The 24,235-nt window shown below is 68.4% G+C and overlaps 4 protein-coding genes across 6 annotated transcripts; 1 reads left to right on the top strand and 3 right to left on the bottom strand.

Annotated features, from left to right (window-relative positions):
- The first annotated feature begins 815 nt into the window (after positions 1-815).
- EPS8L3 (EPS8 signaling adaptor L3) lies at positions 816-6,310 on the top strand. The gene is given in 18 exon segments (XM_072845043.1): positions 816-856; positions 967-1,040; positions 1,123-1,187; positions 1,284-1,439; positions 2,184-2,333; positions 2,409-2,485; positions 3,035-3,071; positions 3,074-3,346; positions 3,437-3,548; positions 3,635-3,699; positions 4,683-4,757; positions 4,899-5,047; positions 5,144-5,356; positions 5,456-5,552; positions 5,666-5,794; positions 5,889-5,968; positions 6,070-6,202; positions 6,293-6,310. Coding segments are annotated over 18 exon segments (1,944 nt in total).
- A 949-nt stretch (positions 6,311-7,259) lies between these two features.
- LOC140643163 (glutathione S-transferase Mu 1-like) lies at positions 7,260-9,948 on the bottom strand. The gene is made up of 8 exons (XM_072844645.1): positions 9,861-9,948; positions 8,906-8,981; positions 8,730-8,794; positions 8,558-8,639; positions 8,061-8,161; positions 7,796-7,891; positions 7,593-7,703; positions 7,260-7,489 (listed from the first exon to the last, which is right to left on the bottom strand). Exons 1-8 carry the CDS (start codon positions 9,891-9,893, stop codon positions 7,394-7,396), a joined length of 660 nt encoding a protein of 219 aa, XP_072700746.1. The 5' UTR covers positions 9,894-9,948; the 3' UTR covers positions 7,260-7,393.
- Positions 9,949-10,902: 954 nt separating this feature from the next.
- LOC140643241 (glutathione S-transferase 2) lies at positions 10,903-13,557 on the bottom strand. The gene is made up of 8 exons (XM_072844769.1): positions 13,280-13,557; positions 13,085-13,160; positions 12,588-12,652; positions 12,411-12,492; positions 12,225-12,325; positions 11,897-11,992; positions 11,708-11,818; positions 10,903-11,048 (listed from the first exon to the last, which is right to left on the bottom strand). The coding sequence occupies exons 1-8, from the start codon at positions 13,547-13,549 to the stop codon at positions 10,953-10,955; spliced, it is 897 nt and encodes a 298-aa protein (XP_072700870.1). The 5' UTR covers positions 13,550-13,557; the 3' UTR covers positions 10,903-10,952.
- A 168-nt stretch (positions 13,558-13,725) lies between these two features.
- AMPD2 (adenosine monophosphate deaminase 2) lies at positions 13,726-22,075 on the bottom strand. 3 transcript variants are annotated; one of them, XM_072844765.1, is made up of 18 exons: positions 21,776-22,075; positions 19,840-19,970; positions 19,496-19,626; positions 19,129-19,197; positions 18,433-18,544; positions 18,152-18,338; positions 17,906-18,047; positions 17,679-17,768; positions 17,249-17,378; positions 16,974-17,168; positions 16,656-16,787; positions 16,374-16,537; positions 16,116-16,242; positions 15,808-15,971; positions 15,598-15,718; positions 15,347-15,520; positions 15,002-15,112; positions 13,726-14,880 (listed from the first exon to the last, which is right to left on the bottom strand). In XM_072844765.1, exons 1-18 carry the CDS (start codon positions 21,843-21,845, stop codon positions 14,665-14,667), a joined length of 2,466 nt encoding a protein of 821 aa, XP_072700866.1. In that variant the 5' UTR covers positions 21,846-22,075; the 3' UTR covers positions 13,726-14,664. The 3 variants fall into 3 exon arrangements, with proteins under 3 accessions (XP_072700866.1, XP_072700868.1, XP_072700867.1); XM_072844767.1 differs by lacking the exon at positions 21,776-22,075 and adding an exon at positions 20,941-20,963; XM_072844766.1 differs by lacking the exon at positions 19,129-19,197.
- Positions 22,076-24,235: the final 2,160 nt, after the last annotated feature.

Consider the following 24,235-nt stretch of genomic DNA (forward strand, 5'->3'; position numbering starts at 1 on the left):
GCTGCCACCAGCCTTAACCCAAGTCACGGACCCACACGCCGGATCCGGCCCCTTCCTTGGCACAAGCCACCCTGGAAGGGTTTTCCCAGCGGCAAACAAGTTTCAGGGCGAGCCCAGGGTTACCCGCCGGGCACGGGCACAGAGGCCTGTGGGAGAGAGGGTTGGGTGCTGCCGTGCGGGACATCATCAAGGCTCACCCCGGGGGGGGGGGGGGGGAGAACCAGGCCGGCCTTGGGGTGGGGGACACCCTGCCCGCTCAGGGCTGCAGTCCCACCTGGGTGCCCCCGAGGCGAGCAAGCCCTGCCACAGGGTGGGCAGCCCGGGGTGAGCGGGGGGGTGGTGGCAGTTGTGGCAGGTGGTTGTCCCCCCCCTTCCCTGTCCCCCCCTCCTCGCCTTGAAGCAGACGCCATCGGGCAAAGAGCAGGCGGGTGCGGTGCCGACGTCAAGCCCTTGCCCCTGCCCGCGCCACCCTCCGCTGCGCACTTCCAGCCTGGGCGGCCAAGCCAGCGGCACGGGGATCGGGGTGAGCGGGGGCACCCTGGGTGTCCCCCAGGACAGGGACCCCATCTAATGATGGGGGGGGGTTGGCTCTGGCCTCCAGGGGTACCCTGCGGAGCTGGGATGGGGCAGGATGGCTGGGGATGGGTGGGCAGGGGGGTGCTGGTGGGGACCAGGGTGATGCCACCATCCGGGGGGGGGGGGGGTGGCATGGGAGGGGCCTCAGGTGGTTGGGGACACGCTGGGGGTGATGTGGGGACCGTGCCCAGCCTAGGACCCCGTAGCAGGATCGAGCCGCCCTCGCTGCCCCCGGCAAGATGGGAGAGCCCTTCGGCCACTGGGGCAACCCCCCGTCCCGGTGAGTACCCTGCAGGGTGGGGGTGTCCCCGCCTTGGGGACCCCCGAGGGCTGGGTGGGGAGAGGGGACCATGCTGCAGGGCACAAAGGTCCGTCCGTCTGTCCACCCAGGAGCAAATACAACGACAGCTCCCTGCTCCAACGGTCCAACAGCTTCGCCCGCCCCAGCGGGAAAAGCATCTACAGTGAGTGAGGGCTGCACCCCAAAATCCCCCTGCTCCCCGTCCCCAACCTGTCCCCGTCCCCTGACCCCACGTGCCCCTGCAGACCAGCGCAAGGACTACGGCCAGACCCTGCTCAAGCCCCAAAGCAATTTCCAGCACCACGTTGAGGTAGGAGACCCCCAAATTTGCCAGGGTGCCCCCGGTTTGCAGAGCGTGGAGTGGCGACAGGGCACTCGGTGACACCCGGTGCCGTGTCCCCCCCAGCACCTGCTCACGGTGCGCCTGGAGAGGGACATCCGCAGCATCGATGACTGCCTGGCGCGCCTGAAGGTGCTGGAGGCTCAGGGACGGGTCTGGGGGCAGGACCTCATCCTGCAAGTCAAGGACCAGGAATTGGTGCTGAGGGATGTGGAGAGCAAGGTACCCCCTGGCCAGCGCACCCCCCGAAGCCTGGTACCCCCTGGCCATGGCACCCAGCATGCCCACGGCACCCACTCTGGACCCAGCACCCCCATAAATTTGGTGTTCACCCAGCTGTGGCACCCCCTGCAGCTCTGGCACCCCCATAACCCTGGCATCCCCCCCCCCAATGGCCCTTGCACCCCCCTTGGCCCCAACACCCGCTCCAGCCATGGCACCCCATTAGTCCTGGTACCCCCTTCACCCCAGCACACACGTCAGCCTTTCAACGCCCCCAGGCCCTGGCACACACCCTGCACCCCTAGCCCTAGCACCCACCTTGGCCATGACACCCGCCCTGGACCCAAAACCCCCACAAATCCGGTATTCCCCCAGCTATGGCACCCCCATAACCCTGGTACCCTCCCACACCCTTGCACCCCTATAACCTGGCACCCTGCTATAACCTTGCCACCCCCCAACCCTTGCACCCCTATAACCTGGCACCCCTATAACTCTGCTACCCCCAACCCTTGCACCCACAACCCTACCCCATGACACCCCCCAGACTCAGCACCCCCAAAAGCCTGGCATTCCCCTGGCTATGCCACCCCATAGCCCCACCACCCCCATTAAGCCTTACACCCTCACGACCCGACAAGCCCCCCATGCCCTAGCACCCCTATAACCCTTGCATCCCCTTAGCCCTTTAACCCTACCAGCCATTCTGGGGGGGGCTGAGCACCCCATTTCCCCCCCGGCCAGGAGGAGCTGGAGGCCTACCCGCTGGGCAGCGTGCAGGGGTGCTCGGCCGCGCTGGGCATCTGCGGCTACGACTCGGTGTTGGCCATCAGCGTGCAGGAGCAGGGTCCCCCGGGGACCAGCGTCCTGCTCTTCCAGTGTGACCATCTGGGGGTGAGCCCTGAGGGTGGGCGGGGGGGGGGGCAGCACCCCGGGATGGAGGGGTTGATGGTGGTGGGTCCGTGCCAGGCAGAGCCGCTGAAGAGCAGCCTGCAGAAGCTGGTGAAGCAGTGGAAGGAGGAGCAGAGGAGTCAGTATGGGCACAGGTAAGGGGGTACGGGGTTCTTCGCCCCCTCCCTGGGGACAGCCCAGGCCTGGTCCCCCAAGTCGGCCCCCCCCACAAGTTGTGGGGGGTCTGTGGGGGTCTCCGTGTGGGGGGGGGATAAGCCCACGCTGCCCCCACGCCCCCCATACAGTCCCTCCCTGTGGGCGCAGACCCCCTTCTGCCTGCTCCCCTCCTGCCTCTTGGCAGGGACCCCCCCTCACCCTCCCGGGGGGTGGACCCCCTCTTTTGCCTCAGTACCCCAGCTCCTGGCTCAGCCCATCTCCTACCCCATCCCCACGGACACAGACCCCCCCACACCCCCATACCCCCTCCCTGGGCACACCCCCATGGGCACAGCCTGCGTCCCCCATACCCCATCCCCAGGCTCAGCCCCCTTCTACCTCCCCCCCACCCCATACCCCATACGTCCTTGGGCTCAGGCCTCCCTCCTACCCCATACCCACGGACACAGATCCCCCGCCCCATACCCCATCCCCATCCCCAGGCTCAGCCCCCCCTCAGCTCCCCCTCCCCGTCCCTCCTTGCCCAGGAGCAGCCTGGACGTGCCGCTGAGCCCGGCCCCCCGTACGCGCAGGGTCCCTACACAGCCCCGGAGCGGTGGGCAGAGATCCCCGAGCCCGACTTCCACGCACCCCCCCGGAGTGGGCCGCCCTCCTCGGACTACAGTGAGTCTCGGGTGGGGTTTGCAGCATGCCTCAGTTTCCCCAGGAGCAGAGGGTGGGAGTGGGGTCATGGGGAGCAGAGCTGGGACCCTCTGCTGTCACCAGGCTTGCCAGACACCCAGCAGATGCCATGGACCAACCCCCCGGGCCAGGTCACGTCCAGCGTGGACCGGGATGTTGTAAGTCCCATCCCTCATCCACCCCACCTCAAATGGGGACACCCCAGCCCTCGCCGCCGGCACCCACCGGGTCCCATCCTGCTCCTGCAGGAGGTCCTCAACCACGTGCTGAGGGACTTGGACCTCTTCGTGGTCCGGCTGAAGACGGCCCTGGGCATGGTCAGCACCACCAACCTGAAGAAGAGGAAGATGAAGAACAAAGGTGATGAGGGAGGGCTGTGCCCCGGGGGACTGGCGGGGGGCCGGGGGGGCCATCCCGGTGCCAGCCCCCCCTCTCTGCCCCTCCAGGTCTGCCCCCCAGGGATGACTACGTGGACTTCTTCCAGAAGGTGAAATACGCCCTCAACCTCGTGGTAGGTCCCGCTGGGCTGGATGTGACCCCATGGCTCGTGGGCATCCCTGGCACGTCCCTGCCCGCTCCGCTGCTGGGCTGCGTGGGGAGGGGGGGGCTGCGTGGGGAGGGGGCTGTGTGGGGAGGGGGGCTGCGTGGGGAGGGGGCTGCGTGGGGGCAGGGGGTTGCGTGGGGAGGGGGCTGCGTGGGGACAGGGGGCTGCGTGGGGAGGGGGCTGCGTGGGGAGGGGGGCTGTGTGGGGAGGGGGGCTGCGTGGGGAGGGGGGCTGTGTGGGGGCAGGGGGTTGCGTGGGGAGGGGGGCTGCGTGGGGACAGGGGGCTGCGTGGGGAGGGGGGCTGCGTGGGGACAGGGGGCTGCGTGGGGAGGGGGCTGTGTGGGGGCAGGGGGCTGCGTGGGGAGGGGGGCTGTGTGGGGGCAGGGGGCTGCGTGGGGAGGGGGCTGTGTGGGGGCAGGGGGATGCGTGGGGAGGGGGGCTGCGTGGGGACAGGGGGGCTGCGTGGGAATGGGAGGGCTGCGTGGGGAGGGGGGCTGCGTGGGGACAGGGGGCTGCGTGGGGACTGGAGGGGCTGTGTGGGGACAGGGGGCTGTGTGGGGACAGGAGGGGCTGCGTGGGGACAGGAGGGGCTGTGTGGGGGCAGGGGGTTGCGTGGGGAGGGGGGCTGCGTGGGGAGGGGGGCTGCGTGGGGAGAAGGAGGGCGTAGGGAGGGGGGCTGTGTGGGGGCAGGGGGCTGCGTGGGGATGGGAGGCCTGCGTGGGGACAGGGGGCTGTGTGGGGGCAGGGGGGCTGCGTGGGGACAGGGGGCTGCGTGGGGACAGGGGGTTGCGTGGGGAGGGGGGCTGCGTGGGGACAGGGTGCCGCGTGGGGACCGGAGGGCTGCGTGAGGAGGGGGGGGCTGCGTGGGGACAGGGGGGCTGTGTGGGGGCAGGGGGGTTGCGTGGGGAGGGGGGGGCTGCGTGGGGACACCCTTTCCCCCCTCCACGCAGGGAAGGACCCACCGGCACGTGCGGGAGCCAGACCCCTCCGAGCTGCTGCGTCTCATCTTCACAGCCCTCTCCTTCGTGAGTGCCCCCAAAAGCGGGTCCCAACCCCCCACGCAGGGGTGAGCAGGGTGAGGAGTGGCCCTCACTCCCCCCCACCCCCCCCAAATTCCTGGGGGGCGGCTATGGGGGTGCTGCTCCATCACTGCCCGCCCGGAGCAGGTCCTGGCCCACTGCCCCAAGCCCAGCCCGGCCCCGGCGGTGGAGGCACCGCTGCTGGTGCCGGAGGCGGTGGAGCTGCTGGAGGAGACCCTGCACCACGATGACTACGGCACCTGGAAGGCCCTTGGCATCGCCTGGAACAAGACCAGGTGGGGCCCAGCCCCCCCAGCACCAAGGAGGGGGTCCGGCCTGGGGGGGGGGGGGGGTCACACCACCCACCTCGGCTTTCTCCCTGCCCGTTGCAGGGCAGAGTACCCCAACAGCGAGCTGGTGCCCGGCTACATCCCCGTCTTCTCAGACGGGTGGCTGCCCCCTCCCGTGGAGCAGGTACAGCACAGGGGGGGCCAGGACGTCCCGCCGCCTGCCTCAGTTTCCCCAACTCGCTCTCAACACCCGTCCCTCTCTCAGCTCCCGACACAGTTGCCGGCCGCTGGCCAGAGGGACAACCCCAGCCAAGGGTAAGCGCTCCCGCTGCCCCACGGATGCTGAGGGCTGGGGCAGGATTCGGCCCCCGGCTGGGTGCTCATGCCCCCCCCTCCTCCCCCCACCATCTCCAGGGCCCCCTTCCCTGCCCAGAGGCTGGCGCAGGCCCTGTACGAGTTTCAGGGCAGGAACCCACAGGAGCTGAGCGTCAGGATGGGGGACACGCTGCAGGTAGAAATCGGGGGGTGTCCCCCCCCTAGGGAGGATGGAGCGGGGACCCCCACCCTGCCTGCCGGGGGTGCTGGAAGGGGGTGACAGCACCTCCCTGTCACCACACACCCTAGGTCCTGGACCAGCAGAAGAAGTGGTGGCTGGTGCAGGACGGCCGGGGGAAGAAGGGCTTCGTCCCCAGCAACATCCTGGAGCCCCTGGGGCAGGGGCACAGCGGGGGGCACAGCGCCAGCCAGGTGGGTGTCCCCTCTCCCCTCCCCTCCCCGCACCCCCACCGCCAGGGGGGGGGTGGCAGGGGGCCACCCCGCTGTCCCCTCTCCTTGTCCCCCACTCCAGGACAGCCCCCCCAAACTGCACCCCGACTCCTCGCCGGCGGAGGTGACAGCCTGGCTGAAGGACAAGGGCTTCTCGCGGATGTAGGTGGACCCTTGAGCCCCCCAAGCTGCGTGGCTCCGTTTGGGGGGGGCCAAGCCCTGCTCACCCCTTACCGTCCGTCTGTCTGTCCGTCTGTCTGCAGCACGGTGCGGTGCCTGGGGGTGCTGACGGGGCACCAGCTGCTGCAGATGAGCGGGACCGAGCTGCAAGCCGTCTGCCCCGAGGAGTGGCGGCGAGTCCTCTTCAAGCTCTCCTCCGTCAGGACATCCCTGGGGGTGAGGGACCCCCCCCGGCCCCACGCCCCCTCCTCACCCCAGGGCTCCCCCACCACCCCCCCAACACTTCTCCCTTCCCCTTCTCTGCAGATGGGCCCCAGGGACTGAGCCACCCAGGCCACGCTGGCACCATGTCCCCTGCTGTCCCCACCATCCACCCCCCAGGATGGAGCACCCTGGGCACTGCAGGACCAGGGGGGGGGGGGCTCAGGGGGACAGGACCCCACACCCCCCGTCCCGCCTGGCCCCCCAGGATGGAGAGCCGCTCCTTGGGGGTTAGGGGACACAGCCCCCCCAAAGCCACCGGTGACACAAGGCTGCTGGGACCCCCCCCGCCGCACCGGAGGACTCTTGGGGACCCCCCCTGGGGAGATGCACTGCCAGGCCCCCCGCGGGGAAGTGGGGGGAGCAGGCAGCCCCCCCGGGGGGGCCAGGCACCGTGAAACGCGTGTGCACCCCTCAAAATGTAAAGTGACTGCTATGGGAAATAAAGAGAGTGACAGCAGAGACGTCTGCGGGGGGGGGACGGGGACACCCCGGTCCGCATGTCACCCATGGGCCACCCCGGTGGGGCAGGGAGGGGGACAGGGACAAGGCAGGGAGGGAGACACGGCGTGCCACCCCCCAGCGGGGACCTGCCCAGCAGCACCCAAGGGACACCTCTGGGTGACATCCCCGGCAGCCCCCCCCGTGCCCAGGGGACAGGGCTGTCCCCAGCCCACCCGGCTCTGCGCCGCACCGCAGGGGGGTGGCAGGGCACCAGGCCCCCCCCCCCCCCTTTGGCAGCGCTGCCTCGTTAGCGGGCGGGAATGTGCTAACGAGAAGGGAGGGGGCCCAGGGGAGCAAGGGGGGGGCCTGGGGACAGCACTGGGCTGAGCTCGTGCCCCCCCCAAACCCCAGCCAAGCCAAGGGGGGGCCAGGGCAGCGGCAATGCCTGTTGGGGCAGGGATGCTCCCCCTCTCCCCACACCCACCAGCCCCCCACGTTTCGGGGGGGCAAGCCCAGTGCACCCCCAGCCACGCCCCCCCCCTACGCTGCAGCACTCGGGGGGGGGAGCTCAGGGTGCCACATGTAAAGCACTTTATTGTGTTGGGGGGCTTCACGCCAGCGGTACCCACCCCACCCCACGATGGAGGGCGCCGGGGGGTCAGGTCAGGACCCCCCCAGCTCCCCTCGTCCCACGCTGGGCTCCTACTCCTTCTTGTTGCCCCACTTGGCCATCTTGTTGTTGATGGGCATCTTCAGGAAGCGGCTGGACTTCATGTAGGCAGCCACCTTCTCCAGGGCCTGCGGGGGCAAGGGGAGCGTCGGGGACCCATCCCACCAGGGCACCCCCCACCCCTGGGTGCCCTCGAGGGCTGGGGTCCTTCCCCGGGGTGGCCCAGCTCACCCCAAAGCGGTCCATGAAGTCCCTGAGGTTCTTGAAGGGCTCCAGGCACTTGGGCTCAAAGATGCGGTTCTGCTCCAGCACGTCGAACATGAGGAAGTCCACGAAGGTGAGCTGGGGGGGGGACGGGGGACACGGTGAGGACAAGCGTGGGGACAAACCCCCTCCTCAGCCCCCACAGTCCCTCTCCAGGGTCCCGGTTGTACCTTCTCCCCTGCAAACCACTTTCTGTCCCCCAAGAAGTTGGAGAAGAGCTTCAGCTTCCCCGGGAGCTGCTCCAGGTAGCCCGGCTTGAGCTTCTCCTGCAAGGTGGAAGGGGTGGAAGGGTGAGGCTGGGCATCCTGGTCCCCCCACCCAGGGGACAGCACCTTCCCTCCGTGGGGTCCCTGATGCCGATGCCAGCCAAGGCATGACCAGGGAGGACCCCGGCACGGGTATGGTCCCCCAACCCCACGGCACAGGGACACTCACGAAGTCGGGGTTGTAGCAGACCATCACCAGGCTCATGCGGAAATCCATGATCTGGTTCTCCAGCATGTCCACGCGGAGGATCTCCTCCTCCGTCTCACCGCCTGCGGGATGGGGGGGACATCAGCAACAGGGGGGGTTCCCAACCCAAGCCCAACCCAACTCCAAGACCAACTCCAACCCCAAACCAACTCCGAGCCCAACTCCGAGCCCAAGCCCAACCCAACTGTGAGCCCAACCCAACTCCGAGCTCAACCCTCCTCCGAGCTCAACCCTACTCCGAGCCCAACCCTACTCCAAGCCCAGCCCAACTCCGAGCCCAGCCCAACTCCGAGCCCAGCCCAACTCCGAGCCCAACCCAACTCCGAGCCCAACCCTACCTCAAGCCCAACCCAACTCCGAGCCCAACCCAACTCCGAGCCCAACCCAACTCCGAGCTCAACCCTACCCCAAGCCCAACCCTACCCCAAGCCCAAGCCCCAGCCCACCCCAGCACTCACACATCTTGTGCTTGCGGGCGATGTAGCGCATGATGGCGTTGCTCTGCGTCAGCTTGGTGGGGCCGTCAATGAAGTAAGGGAGCTGGAGGAGACATCAAGGCATGGGGACACCAGGGCATGGGGACACCAGGGCACCCACCCCATAACCACCGCCCAGCTTGAGACCACCTACGTTGGGGAAGTCCAGCCCCAGCTTCTCCTTCTCGTTGATCCATTGGCTCTTGTCATAGTCAGGAGCTGGAAGGAAGGGGGGGAGGGGGGGTGTTGGGTGACGCCGTGTCCCCCCCAAAAGCCAGAGAGCTTGAGGGTGGTGTGGGAACCCCCCGGCTCCCCCCGGCCCCCCCTCACCTTCCCCGCAGCTGTAGAGCTTGTCCTCGTAGGGCGTCTCGGTGTACTCCAGGAGCAGGCGGATGGCGTGGGCGAGCTGGGGGGGGCAGAGACACTGAGACCCCCCCCAAATGCCCCCCACCCCGCCATGGGGAAACTGAGGCACGGAGGAGGGCGAGCCACCTCCCCCGCCCTCACAGGCACGGGGGACCCCACAACTACTGGGTGCCCCCAAAAGCAATGCCCCCGCCCCAAGTGCAAGGGGACTCCTGCAGCCCCCCTCAAGACCAGGGGAACCCCCACAGCCCCTTCCCAAGACCGAGGGGACCCCCACAGCCCCCCTCAAGACGAGGGGACCCCCACAGCCCCTCCAAGACCGAGTGGGCCCCCACAGTCCCCCCCAAGACCAGGGGGACCCCCACAGCCCCCCTCAAGACGAGGGGACCCCACAGCCCCTCCCCTAAGACCGAGTGGCCCCTCACAGCCCCCAAGATCAGGGGACCCCACAGCCCTCCCCAAGACCGAGAGGACCCACGCAGCCCCCAAGATCAGGGGGACCCCACAGCCCCCCAAGACCGAGAGGACCCATGCAGCCCCCCCCCCCCCCAAGATCAGGGGACTCCCACAGCCCCCCCAAGACCGAGAGGACCCACGCAGCCCCCCCAAGATCAGGGGGACCCCACAGCCCCCCAAGACCGAGAGGACCCACGCAGCCCCCCCCCAAGATCAGGGGACCCCCACAGCCCCCCAAGACCGAGAGGACCCACGCAGCCCCCCCAAGATCAGGGGGACCCCACAGCCCCCCAAGACCGAGAGGACCCACGCAGCCCCCCAAGACCAGGGGGACCCCCACAGCCCCCCCCAAGACCAGGGGGACCCCCATGCAGATGGGGGAGGGCACGGGGGGGGTCAGGCCGCCGCAGCCCCGGGAGAAGGGACCCCGGGCGGGGTGCGCTGCCGCCCCCAGCCCACTCACGCCACGAATGTCCCAGTAGCCCAAGACCGCCATGGCCGCGCGCGCCGATCGCTGTGCCCCGCCCCCCCTCGCGTGACCGCCCGCGGCGGCCTCGCCCCGCCCCTTCCTCGGGGGCGGGGCTTAAGGCGGGGGGAGGTCTTAAAGGATGGGGCTGGAGAAGGGGGGTACCCCCCCCCCCCGCATCCTGGGTGGGGTTATGGGGCTCCCCTGGTTGCATGGGGGTGCTCCTTATCCTGGGGGCTCTGCGACCCCCCCCAAGCTCCGTGGGGGTCCCCCCCAGTCTGTATGGGAGCCCTCTTATTTTGGGGGGCACGGGACACCCCCTTGCACCCCCACCCAAGATGCATGTGCCCCCCCTCTTTACCCCGAGGGGCATGGCCCCCCCTTGGGCCCCACAGTGTGTGGGGGAGTTCCCCTTATTCTGTGGGCTCTGCACCCCACCAGGGTGTGGGGGGGTCCCCCTTACCCGGGGGGGCATGATTACCCCCTTACACCACCCAGGCTGCATGGGGGTCCCTCTTACCCTGGGGGGCCATGGGGTCTCCTTTGCACCCCCCAAGCTTTATGTGGTTCCCTTTATCTTGGGGGGGGGGGAAGTTCTCCTTTGCAGCCCCCCAGACTGCATGGGGGTCCCTCTGGTTTTGGGGAGCACAGGTCCACCAGTCTGCACAGGGACCCATGCCCCCCACGGTGACCCCCCCTCAAGCTGCATGGGGGTCCTCCCTTTCACCCCCCTAAGCTGCATGGCGGTCTCATGACCCGGCGGGGGGGGCATGGGGTCCCCCTTGGACCCCACAGACTCTACGGGGGGTCCCCCTTATTCTGGGGGGGGGGCCATGGCGGAATGGCTTCCCCCATCCCGGGGCGCAGGAGGGTCCGACAGCCCCCTCTCCTGTTAACCCCCCCAGGAATTACCCCCACAAAATGGGGGGTCCCCATGGCCCCCACCCTTCCCGGCACCATGCGGTCCCACGGCGGCTCAATGCACCCCACATGGCAGCCGGACAAGGGGGGAGCCCCCCCCCGATTTATTCTGCAGGGGAGGGGGCTGGGGGCGAGGCGGGGGGCGCAGGGGGGGGACGACACCCCCGCTCACTCCTTGGTGTTGCACCACTGTGCCGTGCGCCAGAAAATGGGGGTCTTCATGAAGCGCCCCGACCGCATGTAGGCAGAGATCTTCTCCAGTGCCTGCGGGGAGGAGACGGGACGGGGACGGGGACGGGGACGGGGACAGGGATGGGGACACCGGGGTGTCAGGGATGGGGATGGGCAGACTGGGGTGTCCGTGATGGGGACAGGGACACCGGGGTGTCCGTGATGGGGACACTGGAGTGTTAGGGATGGGGCGGAGACACCGGGGTGACAGGAAGGGGGACAGAGACAGGGACACTGGGGTGTTAGGGATGGGGACAGGGACACTGGGGTGTCGGGGATGGGGACAGGGACATCAGGGTGTTGGGGATGGCGATAGAGATGGGGACGCCAGGGTGTTAGTGATGGGACAGGGGCAGCAGGGTGTTGGGGACAGGGATGGGGACACCAAGGTGATGGGGGCGGGGACACTGGGGTGTCCAGCATGGGGCCAGGGACACCGGGGTGGTGGGGATAGGGATGGGGACACCGGGGTGTCAGGGATGGCGATGGGGACACCAGGGTGCTGGGGATGGGGACACCGGGGACTCAAGGATGAGGATGGGGACACCGGGGTGTCAGGGATGGCGATGGGGACACCGGGGTGTCAGGGATGGGGACAAGGGACACTGGGGTGTTGGGGATGGCGCCAGGGACACCAGGGTGTCGGGGACAGGGCTGGTGACACCGGGGTGTCCCCACACGGCCCCGCTCACCTCGAAGCGCTGCAGGAACCGGCCCAGGTTGCCCTGCAGCTCGGGACACTCGGGGACGAACATGCGGTGCTGGTCCAGCAGGTCGTACGCCACAAAGTCCACGAAGGTGAGCTGCGGGGGGTACGGGGGTGGCGGGGGGGTCAGCCCTCACCGGGACTCCCCCCAAAACCCCCAGCACCCCCCACCTACCTTCTCCCCTGCAAACCACGGCCGGGAGCCCAGGAACCGCGACAGCTCCCGCAGCTTCCCCGGCAGCTGCTCCAGGTACGCCGGCTTCAGCTTCTCCTGCACCGGGGGGGAGGCAGGGCTGGGGTGGGGCTGCCCCCAGCCCCCCAGCCCCCCAGTACCCAGGGCCATCACCCCCTGACTGCAGCCAGGCACCCCAACGCACCCCTCGTGCTGGCCGTGGCTTGATTCCCCTTGTCCCCATGTCCCCAGCGGGGTTGGGGACAAGACCCCCGCGGGGGGGGGGGGTGTCAGTCCCCCCGTGCCCCCCCCCAGCCATGGGGGTACTCACGAAGTCGGGGTTGTAGCACAGCCGGGCGAAGCTCATACGCAAATCCATGATCTGGTTCTCCAGCACGTCCACGCGGAGCATCTCCTCCTCCGTCTCACCGCCTGCGGGATGGGGGGGACATCAGCCTCCCCCCCCCCACCGGGGACCCCCCCTTGGTGCTGGGACCCCCACCACCCCATCACTCACACATATTGTGCTTGCGGGCGATGTAGCGCAGGATGGCGTTGCTCTGCGTCAGCTTGGTGGGGCCGTCAATGAGATAGGGTAGCGGGGGGGGGGTGCCATGGGGAGGGGGGGTTCAGCCCCGGTGCCCCCCCAGCCCCCTCCCCACGCCCCCCCCCCCATTCCTCGTCCATCACCTACGTTGGGGAAGTCGAGACCCAGTTTCTCTTTCTCGCTGGTCCAGTCGCTGGGGTCAAAGTCAGGGGCTGGGGGGGCAGAGAGATGGGGGGGCAGAGAGATGGGGAGGGGGCTCCCCCGGCCCTGCTCATCACACCCACAGCGAATTCATGGGGGGGGTGCGCAGTGGGGGGGTTCCCACTCTGTCCCAGGAGCAGCCACGTGTCCCGTCCATCCGTCCCGTGTCCCCCCCCCAGCCCGGGCCCCCTCCCTGGGCAGCTAAAGGAGGACATTGACCGCGGGCCAAGGTCCAGGGCGGGGGAGGGGGGCAGAGGTGCCCCCCCAGACCTGGCAGGAGGAGGATGGGGGGGGCAAGAGGACAGGCTGCGCTTTCGCCCTGCGAATCGGGGAGTTTCTTCTCCTTCGGCTGGTTTCTGACGCAGCACGAATTGAGGTGGCGACGGTGCTGGGGCGGGGGGGGGACACACACACGGGGGGGGCACCCCGCTTGCCCCCCTCACCTGGGCCGGGGCAGTACTGCCTCTCCTGGTAGGGGGTCTTCGTGTACTCCAGCAGCAGGCGGATGGCATGGGCCAGCTGCGGGGACACAGCACCCACATTTCGGCACCCGCCAACACTCCCCACCCTCCCAGGACCCCCCCCATCCCCCCCCAGCGAGGCATTGCCACCCCCCACCTCCCCCCCTCTCCACTCACCCCACGGATGTCCCAGTACCCCAGCGTGACCACCATGGTGGCACCCAGCTCCGGCTCTGCGGGGACACGGACAGGGACAGGGACGGAGGGGCCGAGCCCCCCCAGCACCCTCCCCTTTCCCCTCCCCGCTCGCGTGACTGGGTGCAGGCAGGGTGCCAGGGTGTCCCGCCAGCCGTGGGGCCAGCGCTGGGGCTGCCGCCCACCGCTCAGGATCTGGCCCCCGGCCCCCCCAGCCCTTTGGGGACCCCCCCATCCCCAAAGCCAAGCCATGGGGGGGGGACCACCCTGTGGCAGCAGTCTGTGGGGCCACCCTCTTGCTGCCTCAGTTTCCCTCTGGGGCCACGATACCTCCCCCCCGCCACACTTAAATTTAAGTATTTTACTTAAATACTTTATTTTTCATGCTTGGTTGGTGGTTTTTTTTTTTAACTTTTTTTTTTTTTTTGTAGTCGCCATCACATTTCCCTGGGAGCGTCGGCTGCCGGCTCCGGACCATGGGGGGAGGCAGGGCCGGGATGGGGGGGACGCAGGGACGGGGTAATGCCCCACCGGGACGGGAGAAGCCCCATCTGGCCCGATCCGGGCCACAAACAGCTCCTGGGAGCGCGGGGGACGGGGACACACATCACTCCGGTCCCTTTGCCTTCCTCCCTGCAGTGCCGAAGAGGATGGAGCATCCTCCACCCCACCCTGGTCATTGCCTTCCTCCCTGCAGTGACGAGGAGGATGGATGGAGCATCCTCCACCTGGCACCGTCCCCTCTAGCCAGCACCCCCGTGTCCCCTGGGCCACCGGGTCCCCACCGATGTGGCAGCCCCGTGGGAGGGTGCGAGAGGAGCCTGGGGGTGCAGAGAGCCCGGGTTTGGGTCCCCGGGGTGCTGCCTGGCTTGTCCCCACGTCCCCACGGGGCGAGAAAGCAGACGGAGAGAGGGGCAGGCAATTAAAAAGCATCAGGACCTGGGCCCTGCTGCTGAGCTGGGTCCCCCCAGTGTCCCCACGCCCGGCACTGATGTCCCCCAACCTGTCACCATGACCCGAGCCCAGGAGGTGAAGCCAGGAGTCCCCGGTGGTGCCCGCACCCATGTCACCTCCTGTAGCCTCATCCCCATGCCAGCAAGCCCAGCAGGGACCAACCCAGCGATGAGACAATAGTTAAAAAAAACAACAAAAAAAAAGACAAAAAGACCCCAAGAAACGGAGAGAACCCAGCAAACCCCGACCCCCCACCGTGGCACCGGCAGGGCGCTGGGGACGGCAGCGGGGAGCGTCCCCTTCCAGGGTGGGAGGTAGCAGGAGGGGGACGGAGGCGAAGCCCTGGAGGGATGTGGGGTGGGGACAGCGAGGTCCCCACGGGAGCTGGGGACAAGAGCCCGGGGGGGGGGAACTCAGTGGGTGCCCAGAGTGGAGGTGATGGTGAGAGCGTCCTCCTCCTGGATGGTCTCCAGCTCCTCGGACTGCACCGCCTGCGTGATGAGGGTCAGCTCCTGGCACAGCGTCTCGAAGCGGTAGCTCACGCGGATGTCGGGGACGTTGGTGCGACGGATGTCGTTGCCCTCCGGACCCTCCTTCAGGTAGTGGGGACCCAGCCAGTAGCTCTTCACCTGGGGAGAAGACGAAGGAGAAGCTCCCGTAGCTGTCTTGCACCCTCGGGTGCTGCCGGCGGGACCTGCCGCTGGGCGCGTGGGGGTCCCGGGGGTCCCGGTGGGAATGGGGACACGTCACCTTGTGGGAGAAGCCGCTCATCAGTACGCTGTTGCGGGCCAGCTCGCACATGTCGCAGGAGCTGAGCTTCCAGACCTGGGTGGCAATGCTGTACTCCTCCATCAGCGGCTCCTGGGGGGGGACACACAGCCTCAGCACCCACCCACAGGCCCCTTCCCAGAGAGGATGGGCGTCCCCAGCTTCTCCCACCCCCTCTGGACCACCACCATCCTCTGGAGCCCATTGGCACTGCCTTGCTCCTGGCCACCACCAACCCTGTCCCACCGCCGTGGCTCGGCTGGTGGCCACCCCGTAGCCGTTTTTGGGGGGGTCAGTGGCCCGTGAGCCCCACGCACAACCGCTCACCTTGGTGAAGTGGAACTGGAGGGGGTCGTCGGTGGAGAGGGAGACCATGAGCCCCCGCGAGAGGTACTCAGGCAGGGGGTTGCGGTGGTAGCTGAGGAAGAGGCTGTTGTTGCTCAGCGGGGACATGGCGATGCCGATCTGTGCCAGGTAGTAGAGGTACTGCAGGACGGGGGCCTGGGGGGGACACAGCAGGGTGAGGGGGGGTCCTAGCCACGCACCCGGCCCCCATGGGCACCCCCATCCCCGCTCACCTTGCGGAGCAGCAAACCATGGGAGATGTTCTCCGAGACCATGAAGCCCGAGACGAGGTGATGGATGGGGCCGGCCTCGCCGCAGTGCGGGCGCAGGACGAAGGTGTGGAAGCCTCGCTTCCTGCAACGTGGGGCTGACCATCATCATCTGACCCCCCCAAGACCCCCTGAGGGCAGGCGGAGGTGCCAGGGACTCTGAGGCGTCCTTACCGTCGGAGGTGGTTGAGTACCGTCATGTTGGCGTACATGTAGTACAGGTAGTAGGAGTAGGGTGGGTTGTCCTCCTCCACCCAGTTGCCCGGCAAGGGGCTGTCCAGGTTGAAGATGTGATGCTCTGGTTTGGATTCATCATCCACGCTGTCGAAGCCATCTACCTGCGGGAGAGACAACCCCAGGGTGGGATGGTCACCTCTCCAGCAGGAGATCTGCCCCAGCCCTCAAGCTGGGTCCAGGCTGAGGGTCGCAGGTGTCCCCGGTGTCCCCCGTCCCCCTCCTCGGGAGCAGGACATGGTGCTCACATGCTCCAGGAAGAGGTGCAGCTCCGGGTGTTGGGCAGGGTGGATGGTGGCCTCGTAGAGGGGCAGGAAGATGTTCTCCAGCATCTCCTGGAAGTTGGCCAACTGCTTCTTCGTCCGATAGATATCGCTGCAGGGGGACGGACCCCGCTCAGAGCCGGCTGTCCCATCCCACCCCACCCCTGCCATCACTGGGGTGTCCTTGGTCTCCCCACCCAGGACATGGCCCCGGTCGAGGGTATCTGCCCCCCCATTACTCACAAGAGCCGGGGCACCTGCACGAGCCAGCGGACGTTGTTGGAGTGGACGCGGTGGTTGACGGCCCAGCGGGCCAGCTTGTCCCACTCGTCCCGGGAGCGGCCGTAGATGGAGAGCCGCAGCTCGGCGTTTTGGTACTTGCTCTCCTCCAGGTCGGACATCACCTCCTGCCGGGGAGGGGCAAGTGTCACCCCTCAGCCACCAGGAAGGGAGACATGGGTGACATTGCCACCACGGGCATCGGAGGGAGGGAGATGTGGAGGGTCACCCATCAGGGCCACTCACCTTGATGATGTGGGCAAAGTACTTTCCCGAGACACGGTTGTCCGTCTTGATGAAGATCTCCCGCAGGATGGACTCGCCGATGGGGTTGTACTTGGCGTTGAACTTGTCGAAGCGGTGGAAGGTGTTGCGGTCCTGGCAGGGGGACGCAGACGTGAGCCGAGACCCCTCGTCACCCCTGAGCCACCCCAACATCCCTACCCAGAGCCCCCGGCATCCCCCACCCCACCCTGGGACAACCCCTGGAGAAGATCCCCCACCCCGGCCAGAGATGGGCTAGGGGCCCTGCTCATCTCCAGGATTTGGGGGTGTCCCCCGTACCGCATGGACATCCAGCGTATCCACGCTCAGGTCATACGCGGTGAGGTTCATCGTCTCAAAGACCTCCTTGAGCGTCTGCTCCTTGCCCTTCTCCACGTGGACGATTTCATCCAGGTGCTTCTTCATGGCCCGCTTGATGAAGCGCAGGAGATGCTTCTGGTTCATGCAGGACGAGGCATGGATGTGGGTGTCCACCTGCATGGCCGGAGGTGATGCTCAGGTCCCCGGTCAAGCTCCCGGTCAAGCCAGGGCCCCCACCACGAGCCGGCGGGTACCTTGCGGATATTGTAGAAGTCGCGGTGGGGCACCTTCTTCTGGGCGGCCAGCTCCTTCATCTCGTTGAGCAGCACGTGCATCTGGAACTTGGAGCTCAGGTACTGCAGCCGGCGGTAGCAGAAGGATTTGCTGCCCAAGGTGGGGAGGGGGCGTCAATTTGGGGGAGAGGAGGGAGAACATCCAGCCCCAAAAGGCTGGTGCCCACCAGGACGAGAGGACGTGGCTCTGGACTTGAACCCCCCTCCTTGTGCACGGTGACCATGAGCAAGGTTGGACGCACGGACGTACGGACGTGGGAGCTGCACCAGTACCATGTGTCATAGCCACCACCGTGTCCTCTGGTGCTGTCCCCAAGGTTCTGTCCCCCCCGAGACACCCCCATGGTGGGAACCCCCCAAGACACCCCCATGGTGGGACCCTTCTCCTTACATGGGCCCGTTGATGATCAAAGCCATGAGGAAATTCATGTCGGCAATGAACTCCTGCAGGTCGGGGTACGGCAGGTCCAGCTCCGTGCTCCTGGGGTGGGGACAGAGGTGGGTCACATGCAGGGACAGGGTCCAGCAGATTCCCCTCGTCCCCCACGCCACCCACCGCAGCCCCCCAGCAAACTCATCCCACCAGTGAACGGCTGCGTCCCCGGCCCCGCGACTCACTTGTCGGTGAGGTCCCGCTTGGTGTAGACATGCACCACGCCGTCCACCATCTTCAGCCCGAAGCCCAGATCAACCGGCATGGTCTGGGGGTCCCACGCCTCGTAGGGGTGCTGCTCCGCAAACGGGGGGTGCACGGGGGCATCTGCAGCCGGGAGACACCCAATGAGACACCCATCATCGGACGGCTCCCCCAGAGCCCCTCCAGCGCCCCACCCCAGCGTGAGGACCCCACCACCCCGTGCTCACCGGCAGCCACGGGGGTCTCGGGCACCTCCTCGTAGCCGCGGGTCTCCAGGGGTTTCTCGGAGAGCTCCTGCAGGTACCGGGCGGTGGTTTTGCAGAAGCTCTGCAGCGACAACCCCATGTACTTCTCCCGTAGGAACAACGCCTTCACCACGCTCTTGGCCGCATCCAGAAGGTCCGTGAAGGGCACCTGAGCAGGGGGACACCAAAATAAACCGACCCCAAGGTGGGGGTGGACACCCTGAAGACCCGGACCCAGCCCCGGCTGGGGGCAGGAGGCTCACCCCGCACTTCTCCTCCCCGGAGATGGTGACCCGCTGGAACTCCCGCTCCAGCAGTGCCTCCCGCTCCTTGGGGACATGGTCCACCAGGTCCTCGTTCTGCTCCTTGAAGAGCCTGTGGGTGCAGACGGCGGCTGGTGAGACGAGGACGCGGCTCATCCCCGTCCCCACGTCCCCCTGGGAGCAGCACCAGCACCCGCCCCGGGGACTGCGTCCAGCCCCAGGGTGGCAGGAGGGTGACGTTGTCCCCACCACCAGGTTCGGGCAGCCAGGTGCCACCCACGTCCCCCCCACCCCAGACACATCCCCCAGCCCCACACGAGCACAACGAAAAGTTGGGGGGGACGGGGGACGGGGACAGAGAATGAAATAACTCGTGACAGAGACAACTCCCAAGCGGAGACAGGAGGGAGGAGGACACGCAGCATCGGAGCCCCCGTCCAGGGGGGTGACAGGGCCAGGATGGGACCCTGTGCCACCAGCGGGGCTGGGACCCCCCCCAAGCCCACCCCAAACCCCCCCACCTAAACCCCCCCGGGTGCATTAACCTCTTCAGTGCCAGCGAGAGTGGCCAGGCTGGGACCCTTCGGCTCTGTGTTTGGGGGAGCGGTGGGGGGAAGCCGGGTCAGAGCGGGGCCGGGGGGGTCCCCGATACCCCGCCCCGTGTCCCCGGCCGGTGGCACCAAGCCGGACACTCACTGTAAGTCCGCGGCACTGTCAATTTTCAAGAAGTCCTGTTTGGCTCTGACCAAAATGTCGGGCTCAAGTCTGGGGACAAGCAGGCAGCAGCGGGGCAGGGGCGGGGACAGCCAGGACAAGGGGGGGGGAGAGAGGGGCCGGGGAGAGAAAACACCCCGTTAATGCCGAAAACAACAAAAAACACACAGAAACCAGAAAAAATAAATTAAAGAGGGGACACCAAGCGCAACACCCACGGGAGAGAGAAGACAGAGCTGGCACAGAGGACCGACAGCCCCCCCGGGACACCCGAGGTGGGTGGTGGTGGCCTGTCCCCATGCGGGGACCCCGTCCTGTGGAGGGGGGACACGACCCCCCCGCCGCTTACTTGACGTCCTGGCTGATCTGGCGTTCGAGGCGCTGCCGCCGCTCCTCCAGCTGCTCGATGGGGCTCTCCTCCGGGAACTCGTAGGGTGCCGTCCGCATCTCGCTCTCGGCCAGCGAGCGGCAGAACAGCTCCTGCCCGGATCATCCCTGTCATGAGCTGTGCCCGGCCTCAGCCCGCAGGGCTGGGAGGGGAACGGCCGTGGGGGTTCCCTCCCGAGCTGAGCTGGAAAGGTGGGGGGAGGAGGGGTTGGGGTGGTGGGTGGGAGAGGATAGGAGGGGGAAGGACGGAGGTGAGACCCCCCCACACACCCCTGAGACCCGGTGAACTCAGCGCACGGGACCCACCTCCGCGATCTCCTTGTATTTGCCGTCCATGGAGGTGCGCAGGTCGACGGGGAAATGCTTCAGGCAATGGGGGGTCCCGGGCAGGGAACGTGCCGACTGCAGGGGCCGGGACCCCGGCCCACCCCGCAACTCTGCAGACACCGGTACAGCGTGAGCTGGGGGGGGCCGGACCCCCCACCCGGGCAGGGAGGGGTTAATCAGCCCCATCCCCCCCGGAACTGGGATCCTGGTCCCCACAGTGGTGATGGGGAAACTGAGGCAGCTCAAGGGCAGGAGGGACCCCCCTCCCTCTGCCCCCCCCGTGCACGGAGGGGGGCTGCTGGCCCCATCGGGGGGTGTAACGAGCCAGCAGCGTTACTGAACAAGGGGTTGGGGGGGGAGCAGGACCCCCGGCATGGGGGAGGGCAGGACGCTGGGGTCCCCCCCATCACAGCCTCCCCCTCTTCTCACAGCCTGGATGCTCCATCCACCCCCCCGTGCCTCTGTCTGCCCCCCACACACACAGCGCTGCCCCCCATCCTGCACCCCTCAATCCACTGTGAAAAGCACCACCACGGGGGGCACCCCAAACTGGGAGGGGGGTGGCAACGCCCCGCCCCAGCAAACAAACCCCATCGCCCCTACACCCCCACATGCCCCACCCATCCAGGACCCCTCCCCCGGCATCAGGGGACCCCTCTGGGTGCCAGCACCCTCCCCTGCACCCCCTGCCCCCACCACCCTCATTACCACCCCCACAGACCCGGCTGGGGGAAGGCATTGGAAATCAGGCCCCACTGGTTAAACTGGGGCCACCAGTAAGAGCCCCCACCCACCCAGCACAGCTTGGGGGTGAACCCAGGCGTCCTGGCCCCCCAGGAGCCCCCACCCCATTTGTCCCCATAGCGCATCCTCCCCGCATCACCCAGACTGGAATGGGGTGGCTGGGGACCAGCCCCCCACCCTGCTCATTGCTAAGATCCGGGGTGGGGAAACTGAGGCACGACCCGGGGGGCAGGGGGTGCTTCCCTGCCCGGCACCCCCCCACGCACACGCGTGTGCGAGGGCGTTTCAGCCGGACCCGCCCTCTCCCCTGCCTCAGTTTCCCCACCACGGAGGTACCTGTGGGTGCCCACCCGCGGTGGGTGCCCACCCTCGCTGGGCAGCGGTGGCAGCTGGTGGCACCCCGGCAGGGCTGGTGCCTGTGTCACCCAGGGCAGGGATGGCACCAGTGTCACTCAGGATGTGCCCGGCAGCGTGTCACCCCGGGCACGGCTGATGCACAGTGACACCCAGGGTGTCCCGTGCCACCGGCACATGCCTCGTGCCACCTTGTGCCACCCAGGGGGCCCTGTGTCACCGGGACACCCCTGCCATCCTGTGCCACCCACGGCCGATAGCCCCCGCCCGCCCCCCCCCCAGCAGCAGCACCCGCCGGGTGCCAACCGCAAAGTGCCACATCGCTCACCCCGTGCCACCGTCACCCCCGCGGGCACCCAGTGCCACGCGACCCCCAGCCACGGTGCCAGCCGAGACCACCCACGGGATGACACAGGAAGCCGCCCCCCCCACACCAGCACCCCGACCCCCGGGGGTGTCCCCCGCTCCTCCTCCTCCTCCTCGGCACACACCGCCCGCTGCGTCACCGCTCCGCCGCAGAGCCCCCGCCCCCAGGACACCCCAACACCGGCACCCTCAGCCCCCGCCGGCGGGAAGGCCCGCTGAGCAGCCCAGACGCCACAGCGATGGGCGCACCACCCCAAAGCACCCACAGCACAGCAGCAGCCCCCTCCCCAAACACAGACAGCCCCGCAGCACCCACGCCGGCCCCCCCACCCCCCCCATCGCCCCCCGGGCTCGGCACGACCGGGGCCTGGGCCACCCCGTGGGCCACCCCGTGGGCCACCCCGTGGGCTCCCGGGCCCCTGCGGGGCGGGGCGGGGCGGCGGGGGCTCACCTGCGGGGCCGGGGGCCTGCAGGCTGCCGCGCTTCTTGAAGGGACACTTGGCCGGGGCGGCCGAGGACATGGCGGGTCCGGGGGCGGCGACGGCGGGGTCGGCGGTGGCGGAGGCGGGGGTGGCGGGGTGGGTGACGGTGGCGGGGCCGGTGATGGTGGCGGGGGTGGCGGCGGGGTCCCCGGGGGCCCCGGCGGGGACTCTTACGGCAGCAGGGCCGAGCGATGGCTGCCGCTCCCTCCCCTGGTTGATGATTGATGCAGGAAACCCGGGGCTGGACCAAAGTCCCCGGCGGAGCCAGGCCGGAAGCCGGGGCCGAGGAAGAGGATGGGGCGGGAGGAGGATGTGGGCGAGGAGGAGGAGGAGGAGGAGGGGGAGGAGGAAGGTTGTCGGAGCAACCAGCCCTGCTGCGGCGCTGGGCGGGGGGGCTCGCCCCGAGGGGTGCTGAGCCCCCCGGGGACAGCCGGGACCCCCCAGGCGGGCATGGTACCCCCCGAGAGGGGGAACCGTCCCCCCGAGAGATGGTGCGGGACCCCCTCAAAATGGCAGCGGCAGCGCCAACAGCAGGGTACCACCCCCGAGATGGGCAGCGTGCCCCCCCGAGACAGGGGTTGCCCCCCCGAGACAGGGATTGCCCCCAAGACAGGCACTGCCCCCGAGACAGGGTGCCCCCCCGAGATGGGTGTCATCCCCGTCAGAGCTGGGGGTACCGAGGAGCTCCGTACCCCCGGCTGGGCACCGCACCCCCGACGGGCATCCTCGCCCCCGGCACAGGCCATCCCCCCTACACTTAGACATTGTACCCCCGCCCCCAAAAGACCGAGTACCCCCAAAATGGGGCATCGCCTCCTCCAAGATGAGCATCCCCACCTCGGATGGGGCACTGCACCCCAAACGAGGGGATTCACACACCCCCTTCACCCCCCCCCCGCCAAGACCCTTCAAGGGGGGGCCGGGGGCCCTCAGCACCCACAGGGGATGTCCCCATGGAGTAACAGCACAGGGCCTGACCCCCCAAGCCCCCTTACCCCCAGCCAAGCTGGGGGGCACCGACATACAGGGGACCCCCCCACCCCAGAAGCTGGACCCAGCTGGGTCCCCACTGCTCGGGCTCTGGGGGTGCCACATCCTTGTGTCACCCCCCCGATCCCCACACGTCCCTACCTGCGCCGGTGGCTCCCGGTGCCGCGGCCTCGAGTGCCGGGGACGGGTTTGGGTGGGTGCCGGGGAGGCCTTTGCGTGGGCGCCGGGCTGAGTCCCCGAATCCGGCACTGGCGCAGGGGTATTTTTAGCCACTGTTGGAGCGGAGGGAATGCCCCCCACCAGGGCCCGTCCCCCCGCCGTGTCCCCCACCCATCCCGCTGTCCCGTGGAGGGGGAAAGGGGACAACGAAGTGATGCCACCCATCAGGGCCACCTCTGTGCCAGGCTGGGAGGGCACAACAGCCATCGGGGAGGGGGGGACAGTGGGGACCCCCAGCCTGAGCTCTGGGCTATGGGCGAAAGCCACGTCCCCTCCCCAGCACCGTCCGTCCCCACCCCGTGACACCGGGGCGGGGGGGTGTTGGTATTTTAATTGGACCCCCTTCATTAGCGCCAAGTTCATTAGGGGCTCAGAAGGGGCTTTGTGTCTGCGGGGACAGCAGGGACAGACTGTCCCCATGCCACCAAGGCTAGCAGGGATGGCGGGGGGGAGCTTGGGGCGGGGGGGGACACACGCCAGGTGGTATACGGGGACGCCAGTAAGGGGACATAAAGACCCCAGTGACCCTGTGGGGTGCAGGGATTTAGGGGACCTTAAATCCAAATACTGGGGACCTGCAGCACCTTTGGGGGACCCGACACCCCAGCCTGGGGCTGCCTGCGCCCCCCCCCCCCCCAGTGCCACCCCTGCACCCGAAATCAGCCCTGGCAGGACAGGGTGGGGGCACCCACCGACCCCCTCGGGGTGTGGGGGGGACCCTGTGGTCCTGCTGGCCTGGGGGACGGGTGCTGGGCTGGGGAGGGGGGTGCTGAGCCCAGGGGGAGGAGGGGGAGGAGGAGGAGGAGGAGGAGGAAGGCTGAGCGCACGATCCCATTAAAGAGCTTAGGCAGCAGGAGGGCGAGGGGCGGCACCCAGCAGGGCAGGATTAGGGGGGCTCGTTACCCACCCGGGTAATTAGCTCCCTTTCCCCCGCAGGAGGAATCCCCCAGCACCGCTGGCCCCCTGCCACCACCCCCGCAGCACCCGGGGACCCCGTGGCTCCCGGGGGGGACACACGACACGAGCAGGGGGCTGACCCCATCCCCAACGCCAGCCCAGCACATGGGGGGACACAGCCCACGGACACGGGGGGAGCCCCAAACCCACACCCCCTCCCTGAGCCATCCCGGGGGACACAGGGTGTCCCCGTCCCCCGTGGGCAGGGGGTGGGACGCTGCCTGCCCCCTTACGTAAAGCCCTATGCCCACCTCCCCAAGATG

The sequence above is a fragment of the Ciconia boyciana genome, chromosome 23, assembly GCF_034638445.1.
Source record: "Ciconia boyciana chromosome 23, ASM3463844v1, whole genome shotgun sequence".
Classification (NCBI taxonomy): domain Eukaryota; kingdom Metazoa; phylum Chordata; class Aves; order Ciconiiformes; family Ciconiidae; genus Ciconia; species Ciconia boyciana.